Consider the following 26,465-nt stretch of genomic DNA (forward strand, 5'->3'; position numbering starts at 1 on the left):
CTGACAGCAGTCAGATTCAGTCTGGATATGGCGTCGCTGCACCGACACAGGATGAATTTTTACCTCTCCGTGGGAATTTGCCAGTCGCGCAGCAGGACTGTACTTCTTGTTTTTTGTCGCTGTTAACATCAAACATACATGGCGATGAAGGACGAGGATAATAATTCAGCGGTCGCGGCGACCAACAACCAAACGGGCATGAAGAAGGGAGGTGATGTCGGCGATAACGGGGCTTGCATAGACAGGCAGCCGGACACGGTGGTCCACCGAGCGGGGCTGAATCCGACTGCAGGTCGCGGTAGCCGCAGTGGACCCGGAGCCCACGCTGCAACGGGGATCCGAGTGTTAAAGGCAGGTCATAACAGGAGGATTTTTGTCTTGTGATGCAGTAGGTGATTCAGACAAGGCAAAGTACTGAAAAATATCTATATTGTGTTACATGTCAGGGTTTTTCTTACATTGCAGAAGGTGATTCAGACAGGGCAAAGTGCATTGGAATGAAAACGCATCCTTGTAATATTATGTAACAGCTGAGATATACGGTGATTGATGTTCTCGAGCTCATGATTGATCTGTGGATGATTGCCATCCAGCGAGGAATGTACCACAGTAAAATTAACAGCCACAAACCACACACGTTCACACACACTGGAGGCAATTAGACTGAAGACAAGTGGAGGCCCACTGAGCAGTTCTTCTATGACATTTTAGGGCAAGATACAGGATATATAATGACATGTCATTTATATTCCCTGAGGTATCTGTAGCCAAAGCACTGTGACAGACCAGGGCATAGAATCACTGATGTGTTATTAAATCATAGTTACTCAGTTATTGAATTTGAAGGAAGGACATTCATGAAAATCATGAAATAAAAAAGGTCATTCTGTTAAGAGTCGCTCATTTTTATTCCAATTTGATTAAGCCCTGCCATATTTCTGTTAACAGACATACAAATCTCTCACAAGTGAGTCAGTGTGAACAGCTAAGAGGTAATGCTCATCAGTCTTTTTCTTAATGCTTACTATACCATCCCCATAAAATAGATTATTTAATGGTATATTTTAGACTCAGTAAAGAAATGAGCCCTAGTGGGTTAAGTAAACAGGGGTCACATCCAAATGTCATCCAAAATCATTGATAAATGTCTCACATACTGCTGTTGGTGAGACCTGTTTGATCATATGGTACAGAAAACATATTTTTATACTACTCTGATTTGTACAGGTTGGCTGAAAAGCTTTAGAGAGACTTTGGAGCATGTCTGTATTTGACTGCTTTGGCCACTGACTCAACAACAGTATGTCCATGCTTCACCTAAACATGACTGAACTGTAGATAATGAGGGAAAATGTAGGGCAGCTTACTTTCACTGATTACACAGCTTTGTCAACAGGTGTGGGATTTAAACTAGCATCTTTCAGTTTACTTTTCATTCAGCGATGATTGGGATCACCAACTTAACTCATTTTTGATGCCATAAATGATTAAACAGCTAAAGTGAAACCGAACTCATCACAATAACTGAAATAATCATTATTTACAAGCTTAGTGGCATTTTAAGTGTTGTAATGAGGATAACCCTGAACTAGAGTGGTTTGATATAAATTTAATACAATTGTCACATAACCTGGAAAAAATATTTGGATGAAAAAATGCAATTATGTGTGATCTCAAGTTGCATTGTGTGTGTGTTAGTTTGTGTGTGTGTGTGTGTGTGTGTTAGTTTGTGTGTGTGTGTGTTGTTGTGTGTGTGTGTGTGTGTGTGTGTGTGTTTTGGCGGGTGGGGGTGGTTGATCTGTAAATTGAGAACACTGGCTTTGTGGCTCTGCTCTCCAGTCCTGAATAAAATCGACACTACAGTTACAGCCACTGTAACTGCTGGTATTGTTGATCTGCCTTCCCTTCTTCTGGAATGCTTCAGAGAGCTTTACATGTATTTTGAGTGGCTCTAGCGTGACTTATATGTGAGACCTAAAGCTCAATATACATTAGAATCGATGGAAGAAAATAGAAGAGTATGGTTACTAAAATATTAAGATATCACTTATAAGTCAGCATGTGTTTCCTGTCTATCACGGCTATGAATATTCTCTATAGATATGAGGGGAGGTTTAATTTCTGCAGGCGCAATATAATGTTAGTGTTTGTACTGCAGAGGTAGAACACAGTTGTTGAGGGGATATTCTTAGACCAGACTGTATGCTCTAAAACCATCATCTCCTGAGTGTGTTATAGTTTTTCGTGGACGGTCAACATTCATCATTGTAGCTAGTCTTTATTAATATCAGCGTTAGATGTAGTCGAAAATATTTGACCACTGCATACCTGGATACCATCATCACAACAACTTTTACAAATCCACCAGTTTCTCTGTGCTAGAAAGGGTCTTTCTGTTTTTGCAGCGCAACATGAAGCGAAATGGGAGTCGTAGCTGTGTAACAAGAAAGACCAGATTTGGATCTCGTGAAAGGGACTGGCTCAAAGGAGACACCCAGCGAGGCTGTGTGTGTCTGTATGGGGGGACAGTGGAGCTACAACCACCTGCCTCGGGCCCCCAGGCTTCGTCCACCCCTCAGACAGACCTGCAGTTGGTGCTTTGCTCCAGCAACACCACAGTAGAGGAGCTGTGTGCCCAACGCGATGGAAAGGGCCTCTACGTTCAGCTGCATGGAGACCTAGTGAGGTAAATACACTGACATTTACATGTTACTGGGAATTGTGCCAAAATATCAGTAGTGCCAGGATTAGTGATGCGATTTAAACTTGAATCGGTTTGTCTAAACTGGCCAACATTTGGTACCTATGGCCTCGCATCACTAATTTCTTTCGGATCCATTTGGTTTTTGCAGTGGTGATGAAGGGCATCTTTACATGTGGCAGTTAAAAAGTTGGAACTCTGGAAGGTTTGCCTCTTTTAAAAAAAAAAATTGGATCCATCTAGACTCAGACCTCTTATGCTGCATTTCCGCTATGTGGTACCGGCTCGACTCAGGTACCAGGTACTGTTCCTGGAGGCCGTTTCCATTACAGGATAGTACTAACTGTAGAGTACCCTGTTATTATAGCAACCCTGCATGTAACTTCGTAAGATGTGTTGTCATCTGCTCTGAGAGTTGCTAATAAACTCACTCGTTACGTGTTGCCCCATCAAACTCACGCTGAATCTTTTCATTGGACACCAATGACAGAAATGTCTGAACCTCTTCAACTGACCACGGTGTTGTTTTGTAGGCTGTCATCATGGATGTATTTAGCCTACCGGTTTAATAACTGTCAACTTCTGAATCTGGTTTGTTAAAAATGGTGGGAGGTGCATTGATGATGCAGTGACAACTCTCTGACCAATCAGTGGTCTGCAGTGTTTACACGTCACATTTTAGTATCTCTTCGCCTGTTTTGGAACCTTGGCTGAAGCACTGGGTACCAGATTCCAGGTACATTTATGTAATGAAAACGCAAAAAAGGCCAAGTCAAGTCGCGGCAGTACCACGAAGTGAAAACGTGGCTTTAGAGACCACTGCAGATACTTTCATGGCAATGTAAGAATTGAAAGGATTAAAAAAAAGACTATGAAAGATGCCTTGGTTTGCAGTTACATGTATTTGGAAAGTGAAACACAAGCTGTCACACAACTAGTATGTTTTAACCCATAAAGACCCAGTGCTAATTTTGTGGCTATTCCCAAATATATTTTTTTCCTGTATTGAATCTTTCTTGGGTGATTTATCACCATTTTTTGTAATATTATGGTCTGTATTTTGCATTTTTTCTGTGTAAATCATGTATCTTCCTATATTTAATTCACTGGTCATTCAGATGGTCATTAAAGCTTAGAGTAGATTCAAAGGATATTATATCAGAAACAGAGAAAACTGACGAAATGGTGACTTTTTCAGTAAAATATGCCATTAACTGAACATAAAACAAGTGTGTCCACCCATTGTTATTGATCAAACTCCATGGGTTTTACCAGTGAATCAATGTTGTAGAAGATGACAGTGTTTCCAAGTTCACTACGGAGCCTCTGAGCGTCCGAATGGCTCATATCTGGTGACCATGAAAAGATGACAAACTCCATTTTACACCAATTATTTCAATGTGTTGATAGATTTAGTGCAGGGGTCACCAGTCCTGGTCCTCGAGTGCTACTATCCTGCATGTTTTAGATGTTTCCCTCTTCCAGCACACATGATGGTCGTTATCAGGCTTCTGTAGAGCTTGATGATAGGCTTATCATTTGAATTAGGTATGTTGGAAGAGGGATACATCTAAAATATGCAGGCTAGTAGCTCGCGAGGACCAGGATTGGACACCCCTGATTTAGTGTTTGAGAAGTTATTAAACATTTTTAGTTCAGCAGCCGGTTTGGTTGCCAGTGGGTGTTTGGGTCTTTATGGGTTAAAATGGTAGCATGTCTTAGTTGAAAGAAAAGGCTGAAAGAGCGTACTGAACAAATTGTATGTATTGTATTTTAACTCATGTTTCTGTCTCATTTGTTCAACACTATCACAAAACTGAACTGGGCCTTGACTGTTGCGTAATATATTACCTTTGAAAATCACAAATGAATGTGAAAAGACTCACATTGATCGAAGAGGGTAAACAAACAAAGCACTAAGGACCTTCTACAGTTACCCTAATAACACTCCCATACCATAGAATACCCTTGGGGAATATGGCTGAGCGCCTTTTTTTAACTCCACACGACATATGTAGACAGAAATAGCAAATGACCCTTTGATTATCTGTGAAAGGATAAAAAAGGTGGTTCACTGATCTGTTACAGTGAGTGAGTCTGGACCGTTCCTCCTTAGCTTCTTTGGGAAAGTCTATGTGAAGGTATTAGCATAGGAAAGCAAAAGTGCCAGGAGTATTGAGGGAGATGCTACTGTAAATGGTTATGTAACATTAATGATTAAAAGTACACGTGCTGCTGATATTGCATAAAAAACACGATAGGAGGTTTTAATCACTCTATAGCTGATAGTGTGAACAACTAATGGCCTATAAAACAAGTTGTTTTTTTTATAATTCTGCTGATTATGAACTATAAGCATCACATAGTGATGATGACTGGTATAAATGAAAGGCTTTTAATAAGCCTGCGGATATACCATGTTAGTTCTGTGTTTTTTTCCACCAGTGCAGCACAAATCAGGGTCTGCCATTCAGTATGACCGGGTGGATTTAAATTTAATATTAACTTCTTCAGCATCCAAATACAGGGTATTACCAACTTTACAAAGGTATGATTGCTGCCTTGTGCAAAAGGTATTTCCTTTCCAGGAAACACACACCATAAACTCAAGCCAAAATGAACATTAGATATAATAGAATGGGTATGTTAATGGAAAACACAAGATCCCAGGACCTTAAAAAGGCTCCTAGCTTATATTATCTCTTCTTCTTTAAAGTGTTTTACCCCTAGTGTCCTCTACATAACACTGTTTGGAATGGTAGATATGTGTATGAGCATCTGTTATGTACACAATAGCATTTAATATATGGACTCAAGGATTTGCAAGGAGCCGGCGGAAGAGCGAGGCTTTTGTCAGTGATTTGCTTGTAATAATGGACTACTTCTAGGGGGGCATAGCTTGCCCCTTTTAGCCTTAAGTAGATCATTGCATTTTCCGACAGGTTCCCACTACATATAAATTTACTAAGGCAGGGGAGTTGATAGAAGCAATCCATCCCTTCGTTCATTCATTTTTGTGCCACTTATTCTGGTCAAGGTCATAATGCCAACAGGAAGAGAGGAGCGGTCTAATGTTCTCTCTCCCAGCAACAAGCTTTTTCTCAGGGATCTCCTGGTGTTCCCAGGAGAACTGGGATATGTAATCCCTCCTGTGTGCCCTGGGTCTGTCCCGGGGATTCCTCCTAGTTAGTAATGCCCAGAGTACTTCCAAAGGGAGTCTCTCAGACATCTCAAACGGCTTTTCTCAGAAGAGTTAGTGGTTTGACACAGAACTGTTCAACTGAGCTCCTCACTCTGAAATGTCAAGTGAGATCAGCCACTTCTTCACAGAAATCTCACATCATCTCCTTGCATCTAGGACTTTCACAATTATTACATATTGTTTAATCATGAGTGTTTTGGCTGATTTCTACTGCCTTGCATAATCTTTTCCAGCTTGCTGAAACAGCGGCTCATATTACCATCACTTTTTTCCCATGTTGTTTTTTGCTGTTTGACCAGTGTGTCATTCTTCTGCTCTTGTTAAATGTCATCTGAGTGGTGAATTTGGACCACAAACTGTTTGACTTGATGTGTTTTAACTTCTGATATTTATATGTAACATCTTAACATTACTGTGGACATATTTTTGTTTCAAGCTAAATGATAAAATAGGGCTCAATAACTTGGAAGTATGTGGAAGTATATATTATTAAACTCTTAGTCCCACTTAGTAACATGTCATCGGATGGCTTTTTGCTTTTGATTGTGGCACACATTGAAATTGTTTTGATAAGCTGACCCAGTGTCACATTTTTCCTCCATCCTTTTTTAAACACATAGCAATGCTGAACCTAATCCTGACCAACTGAATCAACCCCAGATCATAACACTACCCCCACAGGCTTGTGCTGTAGGCCCTCGGCATGATGGGTAATCACTTCACCCTGAGACGTCTATCACTTTGGAACAGGGTCAATCTGGACTCATCAGACCACATGACCACATTTAAACACAGTCAAATCTTTATGCTCTCTAATGAATTGACACTTGTTTAAGGAATAAGAGGCTACTCACTGCATCAGTTATGGTTAAAGAACCTGTTTCACGCTGCAAGATATTAATCACTGCAAAAATGATCCAGTAGAAGGCTCTTACCTTTTTCTTTAGTTAGACAATTTAGACAATTTTTTTCTAATTAAACCGAAGTAAGTGAAAATACTGAAAGTAGTTTGGTTTTTAAACATCTCACCTATTTCTGTGCAATATTTGGACTACTGGATGTGTGTAAACTGAGACACATATTTGTGTGGTTTGCTGCAAAACTTACCTGTCACTGTGAGGGCATGTGAAATGATTGGGTGGCATTGGATGGCAGAGATTTAATGACTTCTTGCTGCTCTATCCAAGGTTGGAAAATTTGTGGTTTAATGAGGGAGGCTTATCTGCGACATGTCCTCCTGTGGCCTGCTGGAAGTTTCCTGGCTTGTGTTTTGGCCACAGTTTCCTGTAATAAAATGTTCTAATTCTGTAATTCATTGTGCAGCCACTGTTAATTAAACATACAATAGTTAGGTTTCAAATAAAAGCTACTCACTCATATTTGATTTTTTTCCCTTTTTTTCTGAGCTTTGTGCCAGATTTCTGTGAAGTATATAACAAAATATGATATTTTTTTTGTACAAAACAGAGAAAGATATTACTCCTCTGTTTTGCATTGCACTGGAAAGTCTATATTTATTTATATGACTATATTCATGCAACAAAGATTCACAAATTACTTCTTTCTTTCTTTCTTTCTTTCTTTCTTTCTTTCTTTCTTTCTTCTTTCTTTCTTTCATTCTTTCTTTCTTTCTTTCTTTCTTTCTTTCTTTCTTTCTTTCTTTCTTTCTGTGAGTAATATTGACACCCACTTTTCTTTCTTCTTCTTCTTCTTCAAAAAAGAAGAGAACAGTGTACTTTGTATCAGTGATGTCCTGTGTAATATGTGGTGAGACTGTTTTGAATACAAATTTTAATAATAAAAAAAACCCAAAACAAAACAGAAAAAGATGAATTAACAAAAAATAGTTTTCAAGTACAGTCACAAACAAAAAATGACCTGTCGTATCTGACGTTGATTCTGTGTTGGTGGTAAGAGATGTTTGCCTGTGGGTATCGGTCCGTAGCATCATTTGTATGGTTTTCTGGTCTCATACCCAAACCAGGTCCATGTGACAGAAGTAGCCTTGCTTTTAGGCACAAGCTCCTTGTTTTGTCTCAGCTGGTTGGTCCTCCATGTTTGTTTGTGTTGCCTTGATGCAGATTTCCTGGTTGCATCTGTGCTGTGTGGAGAAACACAAAGCACCATCCAAATGATAAAAAATATTGCCATGAAGAGTGTAATTTGCATCACACAAAATAAATGACAGAGCTCAATATGAAATGCTACATATTTTTATAATGTGTTATATAATTCTTACTTCCATAGTTTCATCTTTCTAAGTCCTGAAATTATTAAAACACCACTGTCGCTTTTTTTTTTTTTTACACTTTAGGAGGCTGGACCCCTCTGAACGCCCACTCCTGATGGTTTATGAATACCTGACAGCTATGGGATATGCAGATCCTGTACGAGTACAGCAAGAGGCAGCCAACTCAGACCTCAGCTGTTTGATCCGCTTTTACAGTGGTGAGTACTGAACCACAAGGCCATCCCCTCCAGTTTTTGCAACCTGATGTTTCTCAGTTTGATATGTTGTCATCACCCTAGATCAGGGGGACAGAGGTCAAATGGCCCAACGTGGTTAAATCACAGCGTCTTTTTATCTTGTGCCTGTGTGTAGAAGTGTGTGAGCTTTCATGATGCACTGTCCTGTTGATGTAGTGAATTTGGTGGTAAAGAGTGATGCCTTTCTGATCTGTCTAGCATTCAGCAGTGCTTGGGATTACACAAACACACACCCGTCAGAGCTTTATGATAAGTGACCACTCGTCCCTCACCCTGTGGTGCTTGGCCATTCCCATGTACGCCGCTTTCACCTGCTGCTGTCAACATGCTCCCATGACCACCGCTGTGCAGTGACTAAGTGTTTCTGTGTCAGCGTGATATATGAAAGCAGCAGCAGAATGGATGTTTCTCATTTCACACCTTGACTCTTGGGAGAAACAGGACAAATTTGTATCCCCGCATGTGTCTTAATACAGCACATAAACACTTCTCGGTTGAGTGTGCACATTTGTTCCAGGTCTAATGATTTTCTTGCAGTAATAGCAATTAAGGGATTTGCCGTTAAGGATCAACGGTGAGCGATGTTCTGTAATGTGTCTCCACTTAATAAACTGACGGATGCTCCTGCTACATCAGTCAAAATCCTTCTGTGTGTGATCACAACCTCATGCACGCTGCTGTGACAGAAAAGATTGAGCAAACCACAGCACCTAAATAGCTAATATGTCATCTTTCCCACATATAGCAAATGGTCCAGAACGAAGAAAAAAAAAATACTTTTAATTTTTTTCAAATTGCAGCAGGTTCGAATTTAACTTCTGTGATTAATTCAGGACTGAATGATAAAGCAAAGATAAAATTTGATAATTCCACTTTGTAAAGTGTCCTGATAATGACCGAAGTCTGAACAAAGATAGTTTATTAACTAAGCTGTTGATTATTAACACACTTTAAATATAATGACAGTTTAAAACAGGAAATACAGTATTAGTTAACAGTTGTTAGTGGGCCCTTTGAGTGCAGATTTGATCAATTTAAAGTGGCTATATGGAGTTTTTCTTCTTTGAAATATTGATTAATATTAGAGTCTTTAGAATAAAGAGTTCTGAAGTTATGTCAAAGATACCAGTGTATTGGATTGTAGAGATACACTTGGGCTATATTTATGCCAACAAACTATAAGAGCTGTGTGTCCACTAAAAAGAGTAGTGGATGCCACAGGGCATTTTACCGGAGAGTGAAAAAGTTAAAAACATCTTTTAGAGAAAAGAAAGAAAATGGTAAAGTGATTAAAGCTAGAAGTGCTGTTGTTGTTTTCACCTCTTGAGACAGTCCTAAAGTAATACATATGTGTTTGATGCTGAAATCACAATGTTTCTTCAACACATGTGAGTGGTGTTGAAGGTGATGAAGGTATAAAATTATTATATCCTCCTGAGACCCAATAAGTAAACATTTTTGCCATTTTACATTAAATAATTACCTTAACTGGAAACAGTTTTTTCAGATGCATTTAAAAAAAAAATTATATAATGTCACTTTCAGCGGACTTTTTTTTTTTTTAAGTAAAGCTCTTGTCCACTTCAGAGGACAAAAATGAATTGCTGGGTCTCAGGAGGACATGATGTTATTATCTTTGCCAAGTTGACATGCTTGTTGATCCACAAGACTCAGGCAAAACTGAGATGATTCTGACCTTGTTTGGATTATTCAGATTTTGAGTGTAGCTATTGACAACACAAACCGTATAGAAAACAAGTGATTTGTGGTTTTACTGTTGCTGTTTCCTGTTTAAAAACAGAGCTAAACTAACAGGGCTATAATGTAAACTATCAGCTGATGCTGATTTTTTTTTGTCCAACTGTCAAAATAAGTGGCTGTGAGTTTTTGTTTGAAGAAACTAACTTGCTGATACCGTAATACAGATGTGTGTAAACAATGAGCTTTATACTTTATTCAGTGAGAGATACAGTCTGTGGATATAGGCTGTTGACTTGTTGGTGGTTGTGGTAGTTGTAAGTGTGCACAGGTACACGACTTCCCTGTTGAGTGTTTGGGATATCAGTGTTACATAGAACTCCTTTAAGATGTGCACCTGAATGCACCATAGAGTTCTTGCTTAGATCTGAAATTCAGACAACTGAGTAGCAGTTTGCTAATGAGACCAAAAAAGTGTAGAGACTCTCAGAACAGTTTTTTTTTTTTTTTTTTGGAACAAACATAAGAGTAAGCTTGTCATTATTGTTTTGAGATTTGTCTGTTGCCCAGTCCTAGTCTGAAGATGCATTATACTGGGGACGGACATTAAACATCTTAAATGAAGAAAGCCTGATTCGTATAGGACTATTATAACCTGTGGACTCCTGGTGATTTGGAAATGAATTAAAGTCTGCTTTTACTCAACCTTACTTTATTCCTTGTTTGTGATATTAAGGGCTAGCTCACCACTTTTAGATAGTTGGGCTGCATGTCATCCATCTCATCCTCTTTTGAGTTGTCCCTTTTCAGATGGATTTAAGTTTGCTCTTACAGTGAATATCCATGCTATACTGTGACATGAACCTCTTGAATTTCCACACAAAACACTTTCAGAACTTTCATTTATTATCACCAGTGTAACCTCCATCATCCTCAAACAGAAAATGTTTCATATTGCATCAAATCACAGAGATATCAATTAGCAGAGGACTAAAATTATCACAGGATAGATATTGTGTAGTGGAATTTTTACTTTGCAAATTACAGACATGGCAGATATACATGGGATTAAAATGACGGGTGACCTCAACAATCATTATAAATGACCTGATGTTCACAGGTAGTACATGTATTGTGTGAACAGACCTTAATGGTGCAGATATGAGGCTCAGTGAATGGGAGTTCAGTTTGAATATTACTCTCTTGTATGTAATAATAAGATGTGTTGTCTTTATTTTTCATAGACAAGTGCACTTCATACTCTTCATAATTAAGATCATTAGAGCAGATTTAGGGTCATACAGTAAATAAATAAATTATCAATCCTTTTTTGCATTCTTGTTATATCAGGTAGTACCAGCCAAAATGATGGTTTTATATTTCATTTGAAAACACCTTGTAGTTTGTTTTTAACATGTAGCTGAAACATAACACAAACACTCTAATGTAACCTTAACCCTCAACTCTAACCCTAACTTTAATCCTAGAATAGATGTTTAAAGGTAAACAGATGTTTGTTAGTCGATCTCTGTGGCCTCAGTCTAATTCCTAGTCCCTATGTGTCCCGTGGAGGCTTCACTGTTGTTTGCCACTTGCCAACATGAGAACTGGATGGGTGTTGGATAATATCAGTAGTCAGGCCACATTGGGCAGCCTCTAGCCAGGCCCCTGGGAGACTTCCTGCCTCCTTTTGTCAACTCATGGGAAAAGAGAACCAGAGACCCGGCATCTCTGGTACTCTGGCACTCTTGACATCACACAAAGGCAAAGACAACAGCTTGATTTGCCCCATTGGTTCCTATAAGACTGAAGGAATAACAAGCAAATGTCTGGAAATATAATTTGCAGGTTGTTGTGTCTGTTGTATTATATCAGTGTGTTCAACCAACATCCCTGTTTTGAAGTTTAGGAGCTCACAGGCCATTTATCTTTGCTAGGGGACCTCATTTTTTGGCTTCCACGAGATAACCCTATTTTTTTTGTTTTAGGTTTGTTTTTTTTTTTATTTCCACCTACAATGATGATGTTGGCGGGTTGTGTTGTGTTGTAGAAACACAGAACAAGAGCTTTGTTACTAGGTCTTTCTCCCAGGTCCTTGCATGTCCAACTGTCGTTAAGAGTAATGATCTGACTATGCAAATGATGGGACTGTGGCCTTTCAGTTATAACTAGTTGGTTCAGAGTCAACTTATATAGCGTACTCCGTCTGCAAATTTAGCATTTTATAGATGTCGCGCGCTGTTCACAATGTTATAACCTTGGCTTCAGTATCCTTAAACATAAATGTCAGGTGTCGCAAGGCACGTAAAAGATTAGTTCATCCAAATTACTATCACTTATCTACATAGTGGTGTTAACTGGCCATAAAGGTGGTTTTATATCTTCATGGCTTCATGACAGATTTTCCCAACCGCAAAACAGTAGAGTTAATGGATTCTTTTTTTATGGTACTTACTGCATTTAAGAACAGTTGTCAAAAGATCCAAAAATTGGACTGGTTTCCACAGAAATGAAAGCTTGTGTGTGTGTGTGTGTGTGTGTGTGTGTGTGTGTGTGTGTGTGTGTGTGTGTGTGTGTGTGTGTGTGTGTGTGAAAATGTTCTATAACTATCACGTGTGTAAGATTGTTGGTGTAAGGAGTAAAGAAAATCTGATTTGTCTTCTCCCATGCTTGGAAAATTACTCTTTTGCTGAATCTCTTTACTTATGGTTATACAATCAGTGTAATCTATACTATACACACACACACGCACTCCCATTTGCATATGAATGTGCATTTCTCTGTTTAACCATGCATCCCAAAGTGAGTTCATTTCTATCCATGGAGGGTTATTCCCCTTTTTTCTGTGAAGTCACCAAAGTGTTTCAAAGTACAGTGCAGTAGTAGAAGATTTATTAAACTTCACCAAGCACTTATTTGCTTAGAAAACTCATCTTCAACCTTCTCCACCCTCCTGCCCACACACACACTCCTGCTGTGGAGCACAGATGAGATGAAAACAAACATGGGCATGGGAGTAAACATCTCTAAATGCTGAGTTAATAAAAAGTGCTCATAGTGAAAACAACTGCAGAGACCTGAGGGTTAGTGGTTCAGTGGATGGTCTGTGCAGCTGCAGTGAAACGACTGTTGTCACTGGGCTCCGTTCCACCTCTGCTTGGGTGATCTCTGCCTTACATATGTGTGTAGAAACTTGAAGCTGCCACGCTCATTTCACATCAGGTACACTGTCAACAACAGAGAAGAAGGAAATAAGTCCCCTGTGTGCAGTCTGAACGTATCTAATAAGTTATTGATCTGACCAGTGCTGATTTGCTGGTGGAAGTGAAACCTAAACGAAGAGTTTAGATGTCCTAACCTGCTGTGTCACATTGCACAATTGTCTGAAACTCTGCTGCCTGAGTGATAATAATGATGTCCTGGAGCAACAGAAAGTGTGAAGTACGGAGTTTATGTTTTAACAGGAAAACAACCAGTTTACAGGACTGACCAAAGGTGGAAAAAAGTCAAATACAAGAGAAACTTAAAATTTTAGTCACATCCTGGTACTTATCAAATTACCTGTTTTTGTGTCATCTCCTTGTTAGATGCTGTTTCTGTGGTGTAACTCCACTTCTTCCAATAATTTGATATCTCTCATCAAAAACCGAAAGACTGCCTCATATCTTCTCCGGTTTAACCAGTGCTGAAAAATACAAATATTTATGGCTTTAATGATCTGTCCCTAGCTGTGAATTGTCATCGGTGTCCTGCATTAGATTATTACATTTAAATTCATTACACAATTTAGAGACTGGAGATTAATTTTTAATAGTGTGGTGAATACAACCACCAAGAAAAGGCATCTGGGTGGTGGGTTGAAGTTGAATTTGCTCTCAAAAAGAGCTTGCTGTTCTGAGTGAAATTATACTGTTTCCACCTCCACTGACCCCCTGCTGCATGCTAACACAATCTATGCAATCTTGAGCAAGACAAAAGGGCCCTGAGATACTGGTGGCACTGTGTCAAATGTATTGTTCTGAATCATCCAGTCTTTGATTAAGAACAGATTTGAAAGAATATAAACACCCTTCAGACTGAGATCAGGAGCTACAAGCTAAAACCATTACACAAAAGAGATGGAAACTGGCTCCAGTTAGTACACTGACTGTCTCCTGGCCATAAAAAATAAAGAACAGTCACCATACGTCCTTTGGGGTAAATGTAATTTTCTTTATCCCAACAATGATGAGCTGTTTTATGTTAAGGGGCCTCTGTTTTCCATTTATTCTTTAAAGGTTTGTGGGGCAGCAGATATTGAAGGCTAAGAGTATGTTCAGACTACAGGAAAAAGTGGTCAGAATCTGATTTGTTCTGCTCATGTGACTCAGATCTGTTTTTGTTTTTTTTTTTTTTCTTTTACAACAGTGTGAACACAAATCACATCGTATCTTTTCATTTGTGATCTGGAACACTTCAGTGTGTGAGTCTAAATCAGGCACAGATCTGATTAATGATACAGGTGTGATTTTTTTTTTCTAATACAACCTCAGACTGAATTGCCATGTCAGAATTGATATAACTTTTATGATGCTCTAGGTTGAGTTTAATTAGATTTGCACTATAGAATCATTCATACATGAGCACAACTTTCACCATCTACAGCAGAAGAATGCAACACACCCAGCATAAATTAAAAAAAAAACCAAACAAACGTTATTTATGGTAATTAAACTATGCTATGTACAATTTTACTTTAAAATGACTCCTTTTACTTTTTGTCCTTCAGATACATTTTCTTTATGTTACTTACATTTTATTAAGTAATGGGATGAATGTATAATATTTACTTGTAATTAGAGCTTTATTTAATTAATCATGGTTTTGCTGTCTGAAGATCCCCAAAAAATGCCCAAATCATAAAATTAAGATTACACCTCTGGGGACAGTTCTTCTGAACAATCTGCAATATGCAACCTGTTTGCTTCTTTCATCTTTATAATATATAAACTGTGAATATGTACATGATTTGCTTTCAACTCATGTAGCCAGAAAACAATCTATCAAAAAATATTGATAACATTGAGGAAAAAAAAAAAAGATTTACTTTTTTTGCCCATATTACCTTGTTCTACTTATAGTGGAGTAACATTGCTGCTTTTGTGTAGTTGTGGAGCATGATCATGTTGTGTGAGCTGAATCTGACTGGTCATATTTTCAATAAATAATATAATCACTAAAAAAAACAAAAACCCCTGATCTGAGCAATAAATCTGAATGAAACAGTAAGACTTGCAGTGTGAGCATCTGTGAAATCATTGGTCTCCTTCTACTCACCCTTGACCTCCTACTTCAGGTCTACATATAAATGAAACTGTGAACTCTGTAGCCCGGTGCACTTGACATCTTTGTTATCATCAGTTCACTCTGGAATGTGATATTTGCTGCTGATATTTGTCGGACATGCGTTGTAAAAAAAGGGTCATATTTTGTTAAACCCACATTTATTAGTCTTCGGTACATTTATTTGTGTATTTGGACCCTAATAGTTCAAAAAGTTTGAATTTGAACCCTCCAGGTGTTGCAAAGCTATCTGTATATTAATTTTGGCAAAAATTGAGTAGATTTCTACAACCTGTTTTGATTCCTTCTTAATTTTTTACATCTGTAACTAGTTACGTCACGTCATTTGCACATATAAGGTCGAGACTTCTGATGAACATTTATCTGATTACGCCATAATTGTTTGTCAGCAGTAGCGGTTTTTGTCCATACTGAAAATATGTCCAAACTTCAAGCCGATTACCTAAAATGTTCAGTTGTTGGTTGTATTAACGAGCATAAGTGGCTGAATGGGAAAGAGCAGCACAGTCAACAACCTGGAGGGGGTGGGGTCATGTGCATTTAAAGGGCCAGCGCTCAAAATGACCTTTCGGGTGTCATTACTCAGAAATAGGGTTGAAGATTGACCTGTGGAGTTGAATTAATGAAGAATTCAGACCCAAGCATAGTATTTACAGCTTATGTAGACCACAGGGAAATGTTTTAAAATGCATAATTTCATTTAAAAAAAAAAAAAAAGCAAAATATCACTCCTTTAAGAGAAGGTGCATTTCCCTGAGCTCTTGTCTACTGTCATTCAGTTAATTACCACTCATGCATTATAATGTAGATGGTAATAATATGATGTGTATTTAATGCTGCTAAAGTCTTCCCAAAGTAGACACAAGTTTTTTTTCACTTATCATAGCTCATAAGATTGTTCAAGTTCAAATCAGGTAAAGCTATACACTATATAAGGTCACTAAACTCCATGAACCAGTAAAATATAACTTTGTTGGCCTGTACATTTAGGTTAGACCTGAAGTACAGACATATACCGGTCTAACATGGTTATACCCGAGGTTTAAACAGGTCAAATGAGTGAAAACATCTGTGTCAGTGCACCATGGATGTGTAAGGCCTTAGTATCATGTAACTGTTTGTAGTTAGAACAAAGAATATGTTGACAAGCTCCGATCAAATGTTATTCTTTTGCAAGCTGTTTTGGCAAAAGAACCTCAGTTTTACTAATCCGTTTGCAGCTGCTCCACCTAATTCTAACTCCTTAGTTCATCTTTCCTGTTTTCTCTCCGTCACCTCTTCCCTCCTGTTCCTTTTTTCATGTGCTTCCCTGTCACAGTCCTTCTCTTCTTTTTGGAGATAAGGTAGAAGAATCTGCCCAACTCCTGGTCTTTTTGCTCATCTGCATATGAAGTGAGATGTTAGTGCACTTAGGTTTGTTTCAGCTGGTGAGCGACGGCCACACTTAAAATGAACAGACGACAGATAAGATGTTGCACAGTCGAGTCTCTGATGTGTCACTTGTCACGCTGTCCTTGTGGTTTGGCAGCCTCTCCAAGGACAATCTGAGAGACAGGTTGATGATTAGTTTGGTAAAGACATGCTGGTCTTTTCAGACTCTGAAAGCTCGAAGAAATAACATCCTGCCCAAAAAAGTCGTCATTATACAACATCTACAAGTCAGTAAACACCTCAGGAGTCTCATGAATTAGTCAACATTATTTACCCATCATCACTGAGATGGATTGAAATGGACGGCTTTTCAAAGAGCTGCCTGTATGGAGGTTTAGTAGCTCGGCTTGGACTTTGGGTTTGTGAACAACCTGTTTCCGTAGCAACTAACAGCCCTGCAGACCTTGAGGGAGAGCATGTGTGTTTGTTTAGGAGATGTTAGCGCTTTATGGCTGGAACTTCATATTGCGCAATTAGGCCAATGATTTTCAGACTGGTGGTTGTATTGTTATGGAAGCTCACAAGCAGTATACTTATATGAAGATACCTATACATGCTAAGATGCTGCTTTTATGCATAGTCTCTGGAACTGTTTGGATTGAGGTGTTGTGGTAATCAGGTGGTAAAAATTGCTTAAGTTGTGGAATTGATTGTAATTCATCAATTGAAGTGTAAACACTATATGACATTTGTACGCTACGCTTGTCTTAAGAAAATGAAACACCAGCAAACTGACACCAGATCACTTGAGTGAAAGGGAAGAAGACACAAATCCACAGCATTTGGCTTCACTGAAGTTGGGGATGCGGGGTGGGAACGTGTCCAGTATCTTGTACCTTACCTCTGTAAAATACAGTATAATATAAAAGTGTGACTTAAATCTTGAACTATCTGATCAAGGAATAAGAGAAGAGGTGGAGTATTTGTAATTTGTATGTAGAAAATTTAGTATTTATAAAAGTAATAAGTGGCTTTTTTGGAATTGGAATTTTTTCTTGATAGTTTTTGATATTTGGTTGTTATCAAAAGTGTACTGAGGTATAGCAAAATGAAAGAACAGTTTACATAGAGGGCTGAAAGAGAGTGTATTAGTACGTGTCACTCTGGTGCTCTTCAGTTTGGAAATCTTACTAGTTCTAGAAGAAGTTGAAGACAGCTGAGGAAATCTAGAGTGCAATTAAAAAATATATATATGTATTGGCTGTTGTGTCATAGGCTTGTTCAGACAGCAGGTCTGAATGCACAGTTTGGATTTTTTGGTGAAATACAATTTTTTATGTGTGCTCATTCATATTACACATTAAATGCAACTTCTGTCAGCGACCCTGAAGTGACCCGCATGTGCCAAACAGATCCTGACGTAATGCGTGACCATGCAGGCATGTGCTGTGTTTACAGAAGTAAATATGTTTTTCCCTTTTAATTATTTATTTTTTCTAATTGAACTTAAGACTCAAGTACATAGATGGTTACAGGCGTTGTCCATACAATATAAGCAATAAAGAGGCCAGGTTAACATGATTGGAAAGGGTAACAACACATATCTGAATTATATTTTTTCCTCCGCTTCTCCTGGGGCACAGAACTGTGATGTTTGTCACATTTCAATTACATAAAGGTCAGATAAATGCGACCTGGCCATTCAGACTGAAGTTGTATTGCAAAATATCAGATATGTATCAGATTTAGGACCACATATGAAACTGGCCTGGGTCGGATTTGAAAAAATTGGATTTGTGCTGTTCAAACTGAAGATCAGATACAGGTCACATATGGGCAAAAAAATTGGATTTGGGCCACATTTACCTGCAGTCTGAACATAGCCTTAGTGTCAGTGTAAGTATAAGCAGGTCCCTTGACTCCTATGGTCAGTGTGAGGGATAGGCAAGTCCTCACAAGACTGATGAAGGAGCAAAAGGTAAAGTCTTATGACAGATCTTGTTTTCAAATCACTAAGAAAAAATATGCATCCAGACGCATAGTAAAAAAAACACAAAAGAAAAATGTAAAACCATCATGGCTTCACAATACATACAAGAAAGGGCTACAGATGAACATTAGAAAGTGAGAGGAGTTTAGTTCCTGCTTTCATCTGGGACATTTTCCAAGGCTTTTAACATATGTAGTCAATAGGATTCTCTTTCTCAGAGCCTTTTAAATCTATCTCCATACCCTTACAGAGTTCTCTGTGTGGTCTATTACAGATATTTTTAGCGTATTGGAATAGGTGTATTCAACTTATTTACAATGTACAGGCATCAGATATTGGGGGTAGCCTGTTTTTATAGCATGTTTATGTTTGACTTGATCTGTGAGCTGGACGGGCTAGAATAATTTTGGATAGACACAATGAAAGCAGCACAGTATCGTGTATAGTGTAAACTCATGCTTTTCCATGCAATTTTGCACGTTAGTGTGTAAATACAGAACACATTAATCATGCACTTGCTTACCTTTTGGACTTATCTTATCACTGATCATGTGACTCATGTGACAATACCTATAAAATGACAAGAGACAACAATATAGATTTGCTGTAATGAATATGTCACTACTGACTTACTAGCCATGAGGTATTAAGGTTGTGTGTTTTGTTTTCTGTTTCAGTGTTTCATACTGTCTCTCAATGGCCCCAAGTGTTTGTGTCTGTATTTTTCTATCCAACTTAGGGAACACCCAAGGATCAGGGACCACTATTGATCTGCCAGCAAGCCAATTTGTTGTCAGAAGCACTTGGCTTGTTCATTACCAGTTTCCCTGGCAAAGAAAAACACAAGCGTCTTTTCATTTCATTTGGATGCCCTTGCAGAGCGAAAGTGAAGGTGGAAAGAAAGTGCAAGTCAGAGAGAGAGAGAGAGAGAGAGAGAGAGAGAGAGAGAGAGAGAGAGAGAGAGAGAGAGAGAGAGAGAGAGAGAGAGGTGGAAAGAAAGTGCAAGTCAGAGAGAGAGAGAGAGAGAGAGAGAGAGAGCAGATTGCAATGAGAGCCTCTGAGTGGGAGGAAGCATAAGTTGGTTTGAGAAAAATTTAACAACAGAGGACAAGAGGCTGAGACTGTGTCTCCTCTGTGCTTATTTGACCTGCTATTAACCTGAGTATACCTGAAGCCTGGCAGACACAGCAGCTCTGCCATCTGATGTGTCCTTCAGTACCATCCAGCTAAGATGCCTGATGTGTCCGCTGGCTTCATTTAATTGAAAGGAGTGAAGTTTAACATGACAAAAAACCCTGACTCATTTATCAATTTGACAGCAGGAGACAGAGGGAAGGAAAAGGAAGTAGAAATAGTATGGGCATATAGCCATTTATCATTCACAGGACACTTTGACACTTTACCTGTCCACCTACTCTGATATGTTAAGTGGCATGGTGATTGCTCAGATGTGGGTATAATCCATTGCTGAAACAGTCCATTGTGGGACTATAGCTTTGTTGTGTGCGCAGACCTAAAAGTGAGTCGTAACTCAGGATCAGAAAAGACAATGAACACAATTTGAGATTGCAGAGAAGGTGGGACAACATTTATTGTTTGTGACCAAACTGAACTCTAGTCATTTGTGACCATTCAATGTCTTTTCCTGTGTCTATCCATTGAATACACTCTGAACTCTGAAATTGGGTTCTGTCCAATCGCAAACAATAAATATTGTCTCACCATTTTTGCAAACTGAAATGTTGTGTTTTGTGACATGATGTGTTTTCTGGAAGATGTTTTGTCACTCAGTGCCCCAGTACTAAACCTGTATCCTTAAAATCCAAATCACTAAATCATGTTGTCAATGTTAAAGCTGATCCTAAAGCCTCTAATAAGAAAATGTCTTAAATTGGTCATGTTACAGAGTACAGCTTTAGTGTAATGGATAGAGTTCAGTGAAGACTCCTCTTGTTCTCATTTGAGTTTGAACCTGAGCTGGTTATCTATCCAGATGTACAGTAAATGAGATAATAGGGCAGTGTCCATCCCAAGTGCTGATGTAAGAAAAGTTCCTGGAACTGTTATGTGAAGAAGCTGACTAATCTATAGGTGAAATCATGCTGACCTGGTTATGTATATTACTTCATTTTCTGGAAGCTTCCATCCTGGATATAGAACATTTGCTATTAATTATCAGAATTTGCTTATCACACGGGGAGGGGCAGGGGTTTTGTGTATTAGATCAATGTCTGTGGATCTACACTAACCTCAGTGTGTGTGCTGTTTCCTCCAGAGCGTCCAGTGAATGCAGACCAGCAGGAGCGGACTCTGCTCAAAGGCGTATTCAGCGTCAGAAAGGGCAAGACACAGCTGCATAAATGGGCAGAGCGGCAGGTCATTCTTTGTGGCACCTGTCTAATCGTGGCCTCTGTTAAAGACAGCCTTACTGGAAAGATGCACATCCTGCCCCTGGTCGGGGGAAAGGTGAGAGTTCAGAGCTGAATCCTTCCCTTTCCACAGTCCCAGATGAGGGCAGATACAGTGCAACAACACAGCTGGGTTGGACAGCTGCAGACAATAGAGTCCATCGCTATCAGTTGAAAACATGATGTAATACTTCACAAACAGACTGTTATCAGACACAGTGTTTCCTTATTTTGTACATTAATATGCCAAAGAGTACATACAGGTTGTCTCTATAGCTCAGGACTCGGCAGCAGCTGGTTTTAAGTAAGAAAATAAATTTTGCTGTTGGAATGAAAATCTTTAAACTCTTTGATTGAGTATTGAGATCATCTGAAGTTCACATCTGTAGACTGTGGTGAATCTTGATGAAAAAGGCAAACAACAGAAAAGATCCTTGTTGCAGGTCATCCACACCCACATACTTCCTGTCGCGTTAAGATAAAAAAAAAAAAAAGATAAATAAATATAGTCTTGCGAAAAAGTTGCTTCTTCCATTTTGTTTCCTGACAACTGCCTGCTTTTAAGAAAGGGACAATATTTTATTTTCCAGAAATAGAAACCTGACTTTTTTCCATCTATCCTTAAAGGTCAAAGCAGTAAAAAACTGTAGCCATGTGTTCTTTGAGGTGTAGAAATTTCAGTAATGCACATATTGTATCATAAAAATATATGAAAAATAATGTTAACTACATCACATCATCACAAATTATTGATATACAGTGTATACCTGTGTATGACGATTGAAAATGGATGATGAATCCTTTTACTTACAGTCACAGTCATAGTTTATTTCAGTCATAAATGCATTTCAAAACAGCAGAAGAAAAGAGAAATAATGCAATTTGACTGAAAAAGGCTCAGGCCGAAGCAAAGCTTATTAATGTCCTCCTACTTTACAGTTTAAGGTACACAATACATGGTGTCAAGTGGAAAGAAAACAAACAAACAAACAAACAAAAAAAAAAATATATATATATATGTGTGTGTGTGTGTGTGTATATATATATATATATATATATATATATATATATATATATATATATATATATATATATATATATATATATATATATATATATACAGTACAGGCCAAAAGTTTGGACACACCTTCTCATTCTTCGCATTTTCTTTATTTTCATGACTATTTACATTGTAGATTCTCACTGAAGGCATCAAAACTATGAATGAACACATGTGGAATTATGTACTTAACAAAAAAGTGTGAAATAACTGAAAACATATATTCTAGTTTCTTCAAAGTAGCCACCCTTAGCTCTGATGACTGTTTTGCACACTCTTGGCATTCTCTTGATGAGCATCAAGAGGTAGTCACCTGAAATGGTTTTCACTTCATAGCTGTGCCTTGTCAGGGTTACTTAGTGGAATTTCTTGCCTTATTGATGGGGTTGGGACCATCAGTTGTGTTGTGCAGAAGTCAGGTTGATGCACAGCTGACAGCCCTATTGGACAACTGTTAGAATACATATTATGGCGAGAACCAATCAGCTAAGTAAAGACAAACGAGTGGCCATCATTACTTTAAGAAATGAAGGTCAGTCAGTCTAGAAAATTTCAAAAACTTTGAATGTGTCCCCAAGTGCAGTCGCAAAAACCATCAAGCGCTCCAACGAAACTGGCTCACATGAGGACCGCCCCAGGAAAGGAAGACCAAGAGTCACCTCTGATGCTGAAGATAAGTTCATCTGAGTCACCAGCCTCAGAAATCGCAAATTAACAGCAACTCAGATTAGAGACCAGATGAATACCACACAGAGCTCTAGCAGCAGACACATCTCTACAACAACTGTTTAAGAGGAGACTGCGTGAATCAGGCCTTCATGGTCAAATAGCTGCTAGGAAACCACTGCTCAGGAGAGGCAACAAACAGAAGAGATTTATTTGGGCCAAGAAACCCAAGGAATGGACATTAGACCAGTGGAAATCTGTGCTTTGGTCTGATGAGTCCAAATTTGAGATCTTTGGATCCAACCGCCGTGTCTTTGTGTGACGCAGAAAAGGTGAACGGATGGATGCTACATGCCTGGTTCCCACCGTGAAGCATGGAGGGGGAGGTGTGATGGTGTGGGGGTGCTTTGCTGGTGAGGCTGTTGGGGATTTATTCAAGATTGAAGGCAACCTGAATCAGCATGGCTACCACAGCATCCTGAAGTGACATGCCATTCCATCCGGTTTGCGTTTAGTTGGACCATCATTGATGTTTCAACAGGACAATGACCCCAAACACACCTCCAGGCTGTGTGAGGGATATTTGACCAAGAAGGAGAGTGATGGAGTGCTGCGCCAGATGACCTGGCCTCCACAGTCACCGGACCTGAACCCAATCGAGATGGTTTGGGGTGAGCTGGACCGCAGAGTGAAGGAAAAAGGGCCAACAAGTGCTAAGCATCTCTGGGAACTTCTTCAAGACTGTTAGGAAACCATTTCAGGTGACTACCTCTTGAAGCTCATCAAGAGAATGCCAAGAGTGTGCAAAACAGTCATCAGAGCTAAGGGTGGCTACTTTGAAGAAACTAGAATATAAGAGATGTTTTCAGTTATTTCACGCTTTTTTGTTAAGTACATAATTCCACGTGTTCATTCATAGTTTTGATGCCTTCAGTGAGAATCTACAATGAAAATAGTCATGAAAATAAAGAAAATGCAAAGAATGAGAAGGTGTGTCCAAACTTTTGGCCTGTACTGTATATATATATATATATATATATATATATATATATATATATATATATATATATATATGTATATATGTATATAAACTTCTTTTTGTTTTTCCAATTATAGCCATGACTCTCAAATATAGATGCGTATAATACTTTTTTGAACATGACAAAGGAAGTACATTGATTAAGTTTTAAATTAGCACTATTCCACAGTTGAACCCCTTTAAAAGAAATACATCTTCTTTTGACTTCTTTTTTAGCTTTTTGTAACATAAATTTGCATCCATCTCTCAACTCATATTTACTTTCAGACACTATAAAAACTTTTGCACACAATCTGGTAGTGTTTTGTTTTTTGCTTTAAACGTGATTTGCATTATTCTGCAATAAACTCTAAACTTCAAAACATGAGAATTTAAAAATAATGGATTTGTATGATCATAAAATCCCACATTATTTATGATATGTATGGTTTTTGTTGCAAAACAATTTTATCAGTTGTGGTTGTAAAAGTAGATCCCCATAATTCAACACAGCAAGTTAAATAAGGAAGTATCAGTGAGCAGTAAATTAGACGTAAACCTTTGTGATTCAGCATGTCTTTTGCTGTGTACAGGATTGCTATTGATTTTAAGATTTTCCCTTTAACATATTCAACAGGTTTTTTCCAGTTAAGTTTATGATCAATCACAATTGAATTTGGTCTCCCAAACCCTTCCAATTTTAATTTTAGACATTTTTATTTAATATTACTTTCAGTTTGGTTTCCAAATACCATAAATTTAGTTTTATTTATATTAAGACATATATTGTATAATTCTGTTGTTCTTCCATATCTCAACTATTGTGTGGTGATGTTGGGTAATAATTATAAAGCAAATATTAATTCCATATTCTTACTTCAAAAAAAGGCAATTCAAATTGTCAATCAAGCACAGTACTTGACTCCAACAAATTCCCTATTTATAAAATTGAATGCCCTAAAACTACACGATCTTGTTGACCTGAATACTGTCATCATAATGTATAGAGCCCATGACCATATGCTCCCCTACAGTCTACAGGAGATGTTTGAGCTGAGGCAAAGTCACTGTAATTTAAGGGGAACTGAAATTTTTAAGAAAATGAAGTGTAGAACAAACATAAAAAGCCAGTGTATCTCTGTTAGAAGGGTACATCTGTGGAATAATTTGGACCAAAACTTTGAAATGTCTTCTTCAGTTTGTGCATTTAAAAGGATTTATAAATATAGTATTATAACAGAATATAAAACATTATCTGAATAAGTGAATATCGACTTATAATATAGAAGAATGCATAAAAATATAATATTATCGGGTGTTACCTATTTGTAATTAATTAATACAGACAATGTGATAAGGAGATATTATCACATTTATTAAAAAAATTAATTGATTGTATTTGTTGTAAATAATTAAAGCGCATATAAATATTATAGTTTGCAAATTATTATGTAAATTTGATTGTGTGTGAGGTGACTAAAAAGTGTATGTGAATGGTTTGTATGGATGCTTTGTGTTATTGTAAAAATATATATATATAAAAAGTGTGTTAACAAAGCAAAGGAAGTGGAATTAATTGAATTATTAGTTTGTAAAAAGGTGGTGGGAGTCTATAAGTTATGCTTCTTCCTACTCCTTTTCAAGTGCTGAAAAATTTTGTTTGACCATGTTGATATCTGGTGATTTTATATGCACAAAATAAATCTAAACTAACAAACTAATTAAAGATAATGTATGACTACACAGGGATGGTGAACTTTGTTTTCCATGTGTGTTGTCTTTACATTGAGGTGGAGGAGGTGAAGAGGAGGCAACACTGTCTGATGTTCAGCTCAGCTGGCTCACAGGCTCAGACATACTTTGTCAACTTTGACACACTTGCAGACTATCAACGATGGCATCGGCAGGCATCAAAAGTAAGTAAAATACAACGAGTGTATGTCAGTGTGTTTGTGTCTCTCTGGAGCATTTTATGTATTTCTAGTTGGTCCCTCTGTGGTAAAAAAAAAAAAGAAGAAAATCAAATATAGATGTAGAGACTAGTTGTCTTGTGAGTCGTCTGCCTGTGTGTTGCCCAATCACAAACTGCCCAATTAAGTGCTTCTGATTGGCTCTACAGAGACAGACTCTCAGAAGTGTCTGGCTTTGATTTAAGAGTATACCTGGAACCACATAGTTTATCATCTTTGCTTCTGTCAGGGGACACCTGTACTGAGTTTTTCTACACCAGCTAGCATCAGGAGGCTCATTACTTAAGTTGCTGTGGGTGAGAGGTTGCAAAATGACCCATCATGTTTGTATTTGGGGTACACTCTTCCTGTCTTTCAGAGATTCCTGCCAGGACTTTGCAGCTGTTCTACAAAAATGCCATTGTTTCTGTTCTGCTTAGTTGCTTTGTCTCTAATATTCTAATTAAAGACTATTGTGCTGCAGCTCCTTCCTGTAGCTGAGCAGCCTCTGTGAGCCACCACTGGGGCTGAGCCAGCATACAATTAGCCATGGAAGGAGAAAGCCATCAGAA

General features: G+C 38.2%; 1 protein-coding gene across 1 annotated transcript in view; it reads left to right on the forward strand.

Moving 5' to 3' along the window:
- Window positions 1-26,465, forward strand: part of phlpp2 (PH domain and leucine rich repeat protein phosphatase 2) — a 46,185-nt gene continuing 19,720 nt past the window's right edge. Inside the window, exons 1-5 of the mRNA XM_030127071.1 lie at window positions 1-351; window positions 2,406-2,686; window positions 8,218-8,351; window positions 21,068-21,258; window positions 25,735-25,860. Of these exons, the coding sequence (XP_029982931.1) occupies window positions 139-351; window positions 2,406-2,686; window positions 8,218-8,351; window positions 21,068-21,258; window positions 25,735-25,860 (945 nt within the window). The 5' untranslated portion in view covers window positions 1-138. The remainder of the gene's footprint in view (window positions 352-2,405; window positions 2,687-8,217; window positions 8,352-21,067; window positions 21,259-25,734; window positions 25,861-26,465) is intronic.

The sequence above is a fragment of the Sphaeramia orbicularis genome, chromosome 3 (assembly GCF_902148855.1).
Source record: "Sphaeramia orbicularis chromosome 3, fSphaOr1.1, whole genome shotgun sequence".
Lineage (NCBI taxonomy): Eukaryota > Metazoa > Chordata > Actinopteri > Kurtiformes > Apogonidae > Sphaeramia > Sphaeramia orbicularis.